The sequence below is a fragment of the Lepus europaeus genome, chromosome 1 (assembly GCF_033115175.1).
Source record: "Lepus europaeus isolate LE1 chromosome 1, mLepTim1.pri, whole genome shotgun sequence".
In the NCBI taxonomy this organism is placed as follows: domain Eukaryota; kingdom Metazoa; phylum Chordata; class Mammalia; order Lagomorpha; family Leporidae; genus Lepus; species Lepus europaeus.
Window position 1 is genome coordinate 149,903,156 of NC_084827.1, and position 14,137 is coordinate 149,917,292.

Below are 14,137 nucleotides of genomic sequence, written 5' to 3' on the forward strand. Positions count from 1 at the left end.
CAGGCTGTGAAAGGAACAAAGAAGCACCTTAGTGCTCAGAACCACATATTGCTGGAAGGTACAAATTAATGCAAGTAAGCATTTTTTTTTTTTTAAGATTTATTTATTTATTTGAAAGTTTGAGTTACATAGAGGAGAAGAAAAGAGAGAGAGGTCTTTCATCCACTGGTTCACTCCCCAATTGGCTGCACCAATCCAAAGCCAGGAGCCAGGAAATTCCTCTAGGTCTTCCCATGCAGGTGCAGAGACCCAAGGACTTGGGACATCTTCTACTGCATTCCCAGGCCATAGCAGAGAGATGGACTGGAAGTGGAACAGCCGGGACTTGAACTGGCACCCATGTGGGATGCCGGCACTGCAAGCAGCAGATTTACCTGCTAGGACACAGCATTGGCCCCAAGTAAGCAGCTTTTAAAACAATCTGAAGGATCTCTGCCCAGTCCCTTTAAAGGTATTGCATCAATGCAAACACTACACTAACAGGTTGGTCCCTAAAGGCTAGTAATTCTTAGTCAAATCTTTAACTTACTGGGCATAATCTCAAAGATTTGTACACATATTTTGAAAAGAAGCATTCTTAGGTAGAAAATAGCAGAGGAGTTTAAAATCAACTGCTATATAACTTAAGAAATGGACAATTTTATGCATTATTCTCCGTATGTTGTCATTTTCAAAGGAAGAGAAATGGATGGATGAATTTCTATTAGTGTGGCCATTTCATTAGTGCTGTGGGCATCTGCTTGTGGATTCAGAATACAATTTTAGAATTACAGACCAAGTAAAATAAGTCCGAATGTTTCCCCCAAATTAAGAAATAGTGAAACTCTATTTTTGTTTATGAATTGTGTCCTACCCTTTACAACTAAAGCACAGGAAATGAAGTATTCCAATTTATTTAAAAAATTCAATTCCAAAGAGATATAAGGCAGGCACTTGGCAATGCTTTAAAGAAAAGTGTTTCTTCAAGCTGTTTGCGTTTTTTAAACATTAGTTAAGGCTTTGAGAACTGCTAGTCCTTGCTACCATGCAGTTACTTTTTTAGCAAGAAGTTGATCTTATATTTGTAAAGTTATGAAAATAAAGATGGGACTTCTGCTTAGTGAAATAGAAATTGCCTTGTCAGACCTCCATTACCATACATTAACAATTTCAAATGCAACTTTGGTTTGACTTCAGGGTTGGATACCACAATTAAAGTCACCTTGAGGGACCGGTATTTTAGCATACTGGGTTAAGCGGCCACCTGAAATGCTGGCATCCCACATGGGCACCAGTTTGTGTCCCAGATGCTCCACTTCTGATCCAGCTCCCTACTAGTGCCCTGGGGGAAGACAGAGGAAGATGGTCTAAGTGCTTGTGCCCTTGCTACCCATATGGGAGACAAGGATGGAGCTCTCGGCTTTGGCCTGGCCCAGCCCTGGCCATTGTAGGCATCTGAGAAGTGAACCAGTGGCTGGAAGATCTGTGTGTGTGTGTGTGTGTGTATCTTCTCTTTGTAACTCTGACTTCCAAAAGATTTTTTTGTTGTTGTTTTTTAATTGATCCACAACTATTATAAATATTAATCACTGTTAGACTACAGAAGCCCATGCCTCTATCTCTCTAGGGTTCTTGACAAAATATAACATATAAGAAAATGCTATGTTTAAATGAAAAGAGAGGGAAATACCTACCCTGGATTAGCAGAATCCACCAATATTTAGGAAAAGGAAATTACACCAAACACAAAGCTACTTCACAGCAAGATTTATTAATACATCCAAAAGAAAGAAAGAAAAATCATTTTGTCACACTATATACAGATAATACATACAGAGTTTTATACACATATTACATCAGTTTTTACACAAGAAAAATATACATAAAAATGTAAACTTTTGTATACAAAAACCCTTAAACAAATTAAACAAGGACCAGATAACAAAAGGAGACCAATCCATTATTATTCATCAAATTTTTAAAACAGTAATACAGTACATTCATTGAGATATAGATGGAAAATGTGAGCCGTCTCTTCTTGTTTAAAGGGAAATTACAAACGAAAAGCCCATCACCTCCCAAGAAGTGGTCCCCCCAAGCAACACCACACCCAATGCCATGGATAGGCCTTTCCACCAGAACTGGGGGCTCCTATCAAGACCTGCCCAACTCCTCCTCACCCTCTCCCGTCTGCACAAACAAGTGGCTCCTGGTTTTTGTGCATATATCTAAGCTTGCAGCCACTATTAAATACAGAAATGAAGATGCTCAGTTTGTAAGTTCCCTTTAAGCAGCTTTTTTTTTTTTAATATATATATATATATAGATTTAATGTATGGCCTGTTAAGCTTACGTGTGCCAAGGTGAATGAGAACACTGAAAAAGAAAGGCTTTGAGAACTGCTAGTCCTTGCTACCATGCAGTTACTTTTTTAGAAGCGACTTGAAAACTGTCCAACCTGTCTGTCATTTACTGGTTTCAAATAAGCTACCTCACCTTTGATTTCCCACTGCAACCTGGTGTTAACTTACATGTCAGCCCTCCAGTTAGTACCATACAAGAGTCAGGAGGCTTTTGTTAAAGGCTGCTTCTGATATCAAGTACCAGCTCGGGTGCTCTGTGAAATCATTCAGACCCCAACCTCTGTAATTTAGTCTTCTGGGGTACTCTCACTCCACTAGTTTTTGTAACATCTTGGAATTTAGGACCATCTATCTATCTTTTTCTCTCTGCAAGGTCTTGAGATGGAATCTGCTGCCAAATCATCACAAATAAAATGATATCTAATGTTTTTTCCCTTCATGTTCTTGCACTCAGTGTGTTACACTGATACACTAATGAAAAATACCAGAAGCTGTGAGGAATAAGAATTAAATCTCTGTCAAGTACATGCAACTTGGAGTAATTTCAAAAAAGAAAAAAAATAAATAGTTTGGGAAGACCTTTAACCAAATAAATGCAAAATGTGCTTAAGACAGTTTCAAGAGAGAGCTGTCTTTTTTCAAAGTTGAATTTTGAACAAGGCAGAATAACAATTAGGTGATATATTTCCCTGCAGCAAGAGAGTAGTTAACTTCCCCCCAGGCAAAATGATCTTAATGATCATTATTTATTAATGAAAGGAAGAGGCAAATTGGTGAATTAAGTTTATCTAGGAGATGGTGGATGATACACACTAATGGAAATATTAGGATCACTTTATGACTGAAGTAAACAGGCTGGTTCCCGGTACATCTCCATGTCAAAAAGAGGAAAAATGCACAGAGTTCCTTAAGTGAACTTTGTCTCTCATGGGAGAGGTGGCATTTTAAAAAGTCTCCCTTTCAGTCAAAAATACATAACAAAAAAGGAAAAGGAAGATAAATAAATAATGTGTGGGTGTCTTCAGATGAGACTTTTAAATGTTCTTAAATAATTTCTGATAATGTATTTTAAGTCATTACATACAACTGCCATTGCAGTGACAATATTCCAGTAGGGGCAGCATTTTGCTAAATGTAAAAGATTGCCATTTAAAACTCATCCATGTACATGTGTATATACAGCCATATCAACACTATTTATATACATATATATCCAGAGAGCAACAAGGCATTGCCTCTGAGTATCTATATATCCACTCCCACAATATATGAGACATACTGTGTGAGTATATACCAAAGTATATGTACACATGCCCCAACATGTATATATACACTTTTGTCTGTGTGTGCATAAGAGCTTTAAAGGCACAATATATAGGGATGCAAGTTTTCTAGAGAGCTGCAGCAAAGTTAAAAAAGAATGTCACAACTGTAAGAAAAGTCAAAAGGAAATAGAGCAGAAGTCATTACACAAGAATTCATCAAAGCAGTTTCATCATGAGAAAAATGAATTAGTTACAGAATTCACGAGGCTTACCTATGATTTTGTATGCTTTCCTTAAAATCAGAGGTAAAATTCTAACTAAACCACAAAGTAAATCAAACTTTAAATGACAGTTAAGTATGAAAATAAACCTGGCACTAATATCCATTATAAAGTCCTAATTGTATTCTTTTTCAGCTTTGGTCAAATATCCCAAAATCATCTAGGTAAAACTTTCAAACAGGTTTTGTTTGGATGTTGGCTTTTTGTTTTTTTGAGACAAAGATGACTACTCAATTCACTAGATTCTTATAGAAAACATGACTACAACTTAACACCTTCAGGGAACATTTCAGAGATAAAAATCTTTAAAAGGAAACAACCAAGAAATTAATGAAATGTGCTTAAGCCAAGCGCTTCTAGCTAGAAAGGACATAACTGGGGAGGGGGACAACTTATTTTTTAAGTGAGATGGACCAGAACAATGCAGTGAAGATGGAGCATAGAACTGAAGTGAGAGGAGTTAGACGGGGTTCATTTAGGATAACCAGCAACAAGACTATAACCCACAGGACTTCCATTTTAGTATGCTCCGATGACGTGTTTATACCATCACCTCTGTCTCACAGAATAATCCAGAGTTTGACAAGGTCTGTTTACTTATTATACACACACATTTTTAAGGGAAATATATGTATATAGCTTTATCTATACACACACATATACATACGTGTATATATAGATTTATACAAATGTATAAATAAACATAATACTTTTCAATCTTTCCATTGACAAGGCAAGTTCACATTCAGCAAAGTGCCACCACATCCCATACACACATCTCTGTACAGATATACACAAAAGGGTCTGTTTTCACCCTTCAATCAGGGAGAATTTATTCTAGCAAATCCCATTAACCAGCAACTGAAGGGAGAAATGGCACCAGTACAAACTCCCTTCTTTCGTTTGCATGCATATGTACAAGAAATATGCAGATTTTCTAAAATCCAAAAGCAAGAGTAATGAGAGTGGGAGATGCTACAAAAACACAAGTGTAAAAAAGAGCAACATATAAAGCTTTCCAAGATCCTGAACGTATCTAAGATGAAGTAAATGGAGCTTCAAAAGACAACTACAAACTCAGCTGTACTATCAGAAGTTGTTTTGACATATTCCAAAGTTCTTGATTTTAATATTAAAAATAAATGTGACTGGAGCATTTAATAACAACTCTAGTTTTCACTGTTTGAGACAACCAGATATCCCAGTAATGAATGTATAGCAAAATGACACTTAAAATACAGGAATGCATTTTTAAAAATTCCACATGAATTAGGTAAAAGTCAAGGGTAGCATACTTTTTCCTATAGCCAAAGTATGGGGGTGGGGCAAATTACAACACAAATGACTAAATTAAAAAAAAAAAATTTTTTTTCCAAGTAATTAAAATCACCTCAATTTTGAAATATGCACAGTGAAATGATCCCACCAACTCCTTAAACAAAGCAGCCCCTTCAAAGAATTCTTTATAAAAGTCCTAGACTCCTTCTAACTTTACCAAGAAAAGACAATTGACAACATTTTATTACTCAGAATATGAAGAAATCTATTACTAACATAAAAAAGTTCAATAGGTCTCTGGTCCCATCACCCCAATAGATAAACACAGCTCCTGTCTGAGTCTCTCTCCCTCCCCCCACCCCTTTCTCTCTCTTTACCCCTCTTATTTTTATGCTCAAAAGTGAGAGGCTGGTCTTAGAATCTACTGTTTCTCACATCAATTTAAAAACATAGCATAAATTAATTCAAAGGTTAAAATAAAATGCACATGATATCAGAGCTAGCCTTTTAACATAAGAATTTGGTGTATTTATACAACAGAGACAATGAGAAAGTAACTTTAATACCCTCAACTAAATAAATCATATTTCTACAATACATCTGGTTACCATTCTCTATTTTTACATAAGCACACATTCATAACTCTCACACACGTGCCCCCGATGTATACTTTTGCATGTGTGTAAAAACACAGACATATACATGCACACGAGTTATTTAATTAATTCTATTTTTAAGTCACAGTGGGAATTCCTTAGTGAGGAGGGATAAAAATTTCCTGAATAAGACACTGAGAACATCTAGATTTATCGTTTTCTCTATTTTACTTCCCAACTTACAGAATGAACTGTAAATTAAAAAATAAATCCATAGGAAATAAAAGAGGTCTTAAAAACTTAGTTTACAAATTCCAGCTACAGTAGTTGGAGTTTTCTTGATCTATGTATTTTTACTTACCCTGTAACTAAGCTTTTAGCCATCTTAAGTGTAAACCACAGATCATTTACTAAAGAACATGATTCTCAACAGTTGTATGAGCAATAAATGGTCTAAAGGTGTTCTACATTTTGAGGCCCCAGGATATCCTTTCAGTTTATATATCTGCAAGGTAGCAAAGGATAGCTATACACCTTGACACGGCAGAGATCCAGTGTAAAAAGGTGCTTCACTAGTTTGTTTTGTCAAAACAAAAACAAAAACAAAAAACAAAAACAAAAAAAAGAAGCTCATATATAACTTTTTAGCTATTAAACACATAGGCAACATAATTCATTACACTCAATACAGCTTTAGTATAAAACTTATAATTTATGAGGTGATGTTAATAGCATAAATTAATATACCTTTTTCTCTTAAAATCTACAATAAGTATTCTGAAAGCTCATTGGGGAAGGAAATTTTTAAATAAAAGTTTTAAAGCTGTGCATGATGGGAAAGGATTCTGTACGCTGAAGCTGAGATGAGAGCCTGAAGGAGAAAGGAAAAAGTCCTATGCAAGACACTGTGGGCAATGAAACCAAATGTTTTCTCTTTCGTGCGCTCTCTTCAATGATGAGTCACCTTTAGTTTCTTTTAAAACTATTGTCTTATTTTAAAAACTGCCCTAATTTCCACAAGGAATCCCTGAGACATACTCAATACTATACAGTGAAAAGAACTGTCACTGTTGAGAGGAACTGATTCAACCCTTCCAGACAGACGGAGACAATGTCAATAAGTGTCCAACTTTCCATCATTTCAGCACTAATTCGTTGGAGCCAACTGTACCTTAACGATGCAGGCTGGAGTCCTTTCAGGGCAAATCAGTCTGTTCCCCAAGTAAAAGCAATGGGGTGGCATTTAGTTGCACTGGAGCCTTCTCCATTGCATGTTGAAAATTTTTCCAAGGGAACTTTGGGTGCATATAGACCTTACTTCAGTGGTCCCCAGCTTAAAGAAACAAACAAATTAAAACAGAGCAAGTGAAAGAGGAGGACTCCATTACTCTTCGGCCAAGATGAGCACAGATGAGGTGTGTGCACGTACATGTCTGTATTGGGGCCGGGGAGAGGCAAGTAGGCAGAAGGCGAGGAGGAAAGCTGTGCAGCCCAGCATGGTTTCCCACAAGTTAAGTTCTTCTCTCCTAAGAATGCTTTTCAGGCTAAACTTGACATCACCAAAAACTCTGCCATTCAACTAGCTGAATATTCGCAATATTCAGGGACACAGGATGAAGAAAGTCACACCAAATTTGTTCTCTCTCTCTCTGAAATGCTACATTTCCTTTTATTAGCTCTGTATAACAGACAGGAAAGGTAACTCAAAGTAAGAGCTGGAGTGAAAAACGATTTTTGCTATTTAGAAATAAGGCTCCTTAAGTCTAACCCACAATCATAGCATCAATGACACTGGTTATTAGAAAAGATGTTAACTATTCATGTATGTTTTACGTTTTCTTCCCTAACTCACTGGTCAGGCGAAAATGCTTAAGAGATACCTAAATACGTTCTTCACTGGTATTTTCTTACAAATCTCTTCAAAGACAGCATGTAAAATGTTACCTTTTTACTACTAAACATGATTTTGGTTCCCTCCAGAATGTCCTATAGGAAAGCCTGTAAAAGGTCAAGATATTAAGTAGTCATTAAGTTGTTTTACTTTTCTGTACAATGAAGATTCAGTTATTTTCAACTTACTGAGGGGGGAGGAATCTGTTTTCTCATATCTACACACATATCTACACACACACCCTATATATGTGTATATGTGTAGATATATAGTGTGCGTATATACTATGTTTATATATAATATAGATGTTTTATATATATATATATATCTTTCTCCCCAGAAATGCATTTTTTTGTCAGGAAAAATATCCTTGGAACAATGCAGGTATTGGCAATGAATGAGATACAGGGAATACTGTTCAGTATGACTAAATTTTCTTTCAAGGAATCCTCTAAATTGCCTCATTAAACTGGAGATTTTGTTGACCATGTAGCAGACTACTCTATTATTCTTCACTTACCAGATTAAGAACAGAATTTAATGGAATTTTAAGAGGCTCATAAGGATGAAGAAACTGAAAACAAAATATTGAAAACAGTTTTCCATGAATTTCAAATCTATTAAGTAGTGAGTTTAGTGTTAACAGCCTCACCTTTCTGCAATACCAATCCACAACCTGAACTGACTTGGAGTAAAGGAAAGAGCCCCATGAGCACCGCCAATGAACTCTCTCAACCACTGCTCTCTTGGGACTCCAGGGCACAGGCAGGACAACAGACAGGGAGCAGTGAACCCACAGCACAGCAGTGGCTTACACATGCTCACGTTCTAATGCCAATCTCCAAAAAGCCGGATGGCATAGCTCATCAGCAATGTCAGTTCTTCCATGGAAGAGCACTGCACCGGCAGGATGCCTGTGTGTTTCACGGAGATGGTTTCCTCCCCAGCCAAAGCATCGCCCTTGCTCCTGGGGGCTGTGATCCTGGCTGAGAGTAAGCTCTGAGAAGGAAAAGCTGTAGTGTTGGTGACAGAAAATGATGACTCTTAATCTTTAGTTGAGAGACCAGGCTTATGTAAGAAATAAATCATAAATAAGTATTTGGCAAAGAGAAAGAATAACTTTCTTCAGCCTTAAGCCACTAATGACGGCAGCATTAATTTTTAATAATAACTTAAAAAAAATTTCCAGCTTGACTTCCATACCTACTATTTGCTTCTCATTCAATTATTATCTTTTCATAGGGGGACACTAGACACACCAAACCACCTTTCAACATGAAATTGCTTAGAAAATCACTTACAAAGCAGTTGTATCACACAGGGTAGGCTTACTAGAGAAAATAATCCTTGCTGTATAAGCTATGCCACAATAATTAGAAAATTCCTTCCATTGCATAGTCTGTCTCTTGGTTGGATAAGTGTACTTGATGCTTACTGTTGTCAATTGTTTTGTAGCTACACAACCTACCCCGATGTGCAAATCGCTAAGCCATTTTTACAGAAGAAAAACAAATGATGTCTTAAGTACTTTTATTAAAATAATATAAATAGCTATGTAGAGAGTGAGGGAAAGAAAGCCCATCTTCTCTTCAGATGCTATAGTTCAGAGCCAGGGACTATCACACATTAGATTGGAATTCAGATTCTCAGGGGACAGAATGTACCCATTAACTGCAGCAACTCTGTAAATGAACTCACAGTGACACAATCTAACTGGCCTTTAGAAATGGTCCCAAAGAACTGCAGAAACAGAGTGAACCTTCTTTGCCACTGTTTCTCATACATTTAAACCTAGAATAAAAGCTAGTTTCCACCTAATTAGGACCTTACCCAAGATTAGTTTTTGATTCCAGTATTGCCTTATGAAAGCTTAAGTGCTATTTTAAAAGACCCTAATTTTCATATTTCTGGAATAGAAGACACTTCAATCCTTTCTTTATATATTAATAGCAAACCTACTACTAATAGACTAGAATTGCTCCACTAGCTGGAAGAAAAACATAATGATATCTCTGGGCTTACAGATGTTCTTCTCTCTTCCAAAGAGGGCTCAAAAGAAACAAGAGCAAAGCACACAGCAAGCTTGGATATTTGATTTCAAGTAGATGCAATGAGCAGAGAAGTGTGTTTTTGCTAAGTCCTCAACTCTACACTGGTACCTTCTAAGACCGCCCCTTCCTCAGCTATCACCCTGGGCATCTAAACAAAAATGAACTGAGTCAAAGTTTTTGGTGTGAAGCTGTAACTGGCAACATTCCTGATCATTTCATGCCTCCTTACTAGAAAGCAGAGAAGGGCTTTTAAATGCACATAAAACAGAAAATTGCAAACTATAAAATGTGCAACTTACTGCAAACTCAGTTTTCATAACTGAAGAATTTTAAGCAGCTAATAAGAGGGACACATAGCCAAAAACAGTTCCAACTGACTACCCATGACTCCCTTCACTGGCAAAGAAGGGCTGATGAGGCAGTCAATATGCAGCTCTGCCGCAACCTTTAGTTAGTGCACAATGCAGACTACACCAAACAGCTGGCAAGGAACAGTTCTCTAGTGATGATTACAATGGGATAGGAAAATAGATCAGCAAACTAAATGACACTTTTGAGCAGAGGTCACTACTCTTAATCATTTCATTACAGTACATTAAAATAAAAAAGCTTACTAACATAAGTTTACAGGTGAGAAATATTCAAATTATCTGTTCTCACCATTCAGAATAGAAATTTATGGTGATACCAAATATAATTTTGCTTTGTGACATAATTTATAATTTAGAAATTTCTCAATCTGCAAAAAAGGCAAAGCTATTAAAAATAAATCTTCCAATCAATTATCATGATTTAAAAAAAAAAACTAAATATATTACAAACATATTTTTGGCCCCCCCCCCAAAAAAAAACTTTCAATAAATACAAAATAGGGCATATAATGATTATTTATACAGTTATGTGACATTTCCCCTCCATATCAGGCACGTGGTATCTGCATAATGCCTGCTGATCACCATCATTCCTTTAAAAAGCAGAGAAAGAAAAGCTTTGAAAAGAAGGGACTGGTTAGAACTAGCATGGCATAGAGAATACATACAGGAAGTAGGAAAATACATCCAAATCTTTACCTATGAGAAAGGAATTAAAATCAAATATTCCCTGACAAATGAATTATTGTACCACATCATTAATAGATATGTCTCTCTACTATCCTTTAAAATATAGATATATATATATGTATGTAAATTAGACTAGACTCAGGTATAAATAGCCAATGGTATCTCAGAGGACAATGAAACTTCTTAGCAAAAGCAGAGTAGAGATGCCTTTAAAAGCTTTACCTTCTCTGGGGGAGGGGGGGGAGGCAGGCAAGAAGAAACCTCACATATTCATTTCATAGTCACCAACTTGCTAAACTATCCAACATGATTTTAAACCTAAAATTCTGGTACTTTAAAAAAATTTCCCAAAACTATGTCCAAATTTGTTTAAACCTAAGTATTTAAATTATTTTAAAAGTACCAAAGGGTGGGTAAAATTTATGTCTAAATTCCATATTCTGTTTTGAAAGAAACTTTAAAATGTGCATCCTTCAGATATTACACATCACTTCACAACTGGTTCACTGATTCTACAAGTGTCTTCAACATTTTACAAATCTTACCAAAGAATCACTACTGTAAACATGAAAAATTCAAAAGCAAAAAATGGATCAAGGAGTTCACAGATTTCATCTCTCAAATCTATCTGACCTATCCTGCTTTTTCACATCGAAATATTTTCTTTAATTACATCTCACAAATGTATTTCATGACAGAGATTTAGAAACAAATGCATGTCTGAAGAGGCCAAGTGACCAGACCCCAGAACCTCTGCAGCCTGGCAGTCACTCCGGGCAAGCTTCTCCTGACACCCCCACGCCGCCAACATAAATGCAGCCTTTTGTGGTCCATTTCTTCTTGGGCCAACTTTTAGCAGAAAAGAGTCGTGATCAGACTGCCACCTCCCTGTTCAGGAAACTTCGGCTAACTGAGTGGGGAAAATGACTATCCTTATTAGGGTTGTGAGATGTAGGAAAGGAGGAAAGAGCCTTATACCCATTCCGGGGGAGGGGAGGAAACAAACCAACAGGACAGCTGCATTTTGTACTGCACAAAAATACATGTGTGGGTGTATGCATATTCACAGCCAAAGATGACTTTTTCCTTTCCATTAAACACGATTGCGAATGGCAATGGCATCCCGGCCTCACTGCAGTGTTTAACAGTTAGTGCTAAGTCACTGCCCTGACCTGCCTCCAGTACATGCCACCTGCTACCTCTTACCCAGGAACTCAATCAATAGATCATTCTAAATCGAACCACCTAAGTAAAAACCTGGCAACAGAATGGAAAGCACTGATCTGAATACTAGGAAATAGTAAAGGGCACTGGTTATCTGAGGTATCTTCCACTTCTAGGACTTGCTGCTGAAAATCACTCCTATCCAGTCACTGTGCTGAACCACTAGGAAAACCACCGGGACTGCGTGGACCTGCCAGGAGGGAATGAGCACCAGTGCTAAGGAGCACACGTGAACACTGAAGCAAGGTCCGCCGCAGGGCCACCTGCTGAACTGGGAAAGGGGTGCCCCTCGAATCCCCACCTGGTATTTTTAAAATTTTCATTAGGAAAAGGGGACACGGGTGCTAAGGAGGAAACAAAGAAAATGCCGGGTTCCCCACCTGCCTGCAAATGCACAGACACACTCAGTTAGGGGAGGGAAAAGAGGAAGATGCATTATTGGTACTTGTAGCTGTGGCACCTGTTACTGTGAAGCCTGTGGGAGGGGCTATCGAGCTGTGGCTGGGCTGCAGGTCTTTAGGAATGCCACTGTGAGAACTCAGCTGGTGGCCGAAGGCTGCGCTGAACTGAGGGAGTTGCTGCTTGGGAGAGGTGGAGGCCATTAGTTCAGCAGAAGGCCCCATGCCACTGAAGCTGGTCTGTGGCAACCCCGGAAGCACACTGGAGCTGCTGGGGGTTGCGGTGGCGAAGGCAGGCTGTGTGGTCTCTGAGTTCGAAGTGGTGGGTGGCGTGGATAGGGAAGTGGAAAGAAGATGTCCATCTGCGCCGAGAAGGTTGCTAAACGGAGAGGGATCTCCAAGGTTGACAGGGAGATTTCCCCAGTGAGTTCTGGGGTTTACCACTCCTCCAAGTGGCACCTCAAGTTGGGTTGGGAGCAAGTGCTGCGCCATGATGGGCATCTCTGCTGAAAAGGTAGCTGCCATATTATCACCAGAGTAGGATGTTGTATGGGGAGATGTGATATGGTCACTGTAGGGAGACGGCACGTGCTCACTATCATAATGGCTTCCATGGGGTGAGGAGTGTGAATGGTCACTGCTGTATTGCTGTCGTGAGGTGATCAGGTCATCTGCCTTGCTCAGCAGCTGGGCAGGATGTGGCCTCTGGGAGGCATGGCTGCCATCATGAAGTCCATGAAACTGTCCTGGGAAGGCTCTCTCCCCAAGTGCACTCTGGCTGATCAGAGTGGCAGAAGTAAGGCCAACGTTGGCTGGGGCAGAGAACTGCCCCTGGATCTGCCCTGCCAGGGGTGTAGGTGGGTTAGACAAGGTAGCAGAACGGAGCAGGTTCTCATCCAGCTCTAGACTAGAAAAATTATCATGTACTATACGCCCATTCAATAGCTCTCCTAGGTCCGTGTTGACTTCTCGGCTCAAGGACTGGATTCCTGAAGCTCCAGTACCTGTGGAGAACACCCCTATTCCTCTATCCGACAACTCCTGGACTGGCACACCATCTGACTGGGTAAGTACTCCAATGGTACTCAGGCACTCGAGAGAAGTTACAGCCTGCAAGGCCCGCTCAAGCTCCTCAGCTTCTTCGGTAGTCGGGAGGAGGTCTCCATTCTTTCCTGAGTCAACAAAAGCCATCAAGTCAGTAGAGCTTTGATCCATTCTATCCATAGCTATCACACATTTAGGTTATTTTTCAACAATAGTCTATTGGATATGAATCCTTCTTGAAAAGAGAAGTTTCCAAGAATTGAGTTCGGAAGGGAAAAGTGAAGACAGGTCTGAAAAGTCAGCTGTTTTGATATTAAGCTGAATCACCACCTTCAATTTATTTATAACACTCTTCCAAAACTATTTTATCCAAGTGTGACATTCTTAGGAACTCTAAGGGTTACCAGTTTAAATTTGTGGTGACCACTGAATCATATAAGTTTCTACCTAAAATTATAATAATGCCATTGAGATAGAAAGCATCAATTCAGATTTGAGACACAAGGCTGTGTAGAGTGGTCCACTTTGCTTTTTCTAGCCTAGACTCTACCCCGCTGCAGGGAACACCAACAAGCACAATACAAAGCTCTCACTACATGCCCTGAGTTATCTGTCAAAATGCTTTTGCTTTATTCTCTAATCCCAACTGCATTTTATAAACAGGAAGAATTACTTGAATTGTATTTCCAATATATAAAAAAATCTA

General features: G+C 38.5%; 1 protein-coding gene across 4 annotated transcripts in view; it reads right to left on the reverse strand.

Moving 5' to 3' along the window:
- Positions 1 to 1,731: 1,731 nt before the first annotated feature.
- Positions 1,732 to 14,137, reverse strand: part of INO80D (INO80 complex subunit D) — a 79,563-nt gene continuing 67,157 nt past the window's right edge. For all 4 annotated transcript variants that reach the window (XM_062190216.1, XM_062190220.1, XM_062190218.1 and 1 more), the window contains exon 11: positions 1,732 to 13,559. In XM_062190216.1, the coding sequence (XP_062046200.1) occupies positions 12,394 to 13,559 (1,166 nt within the window). In that variant the 3' untranslated portion in view covers positions 1,732 to 12,393. The remainder of the gene's footprint in view (positions 13,560 to 14,137) is intronic.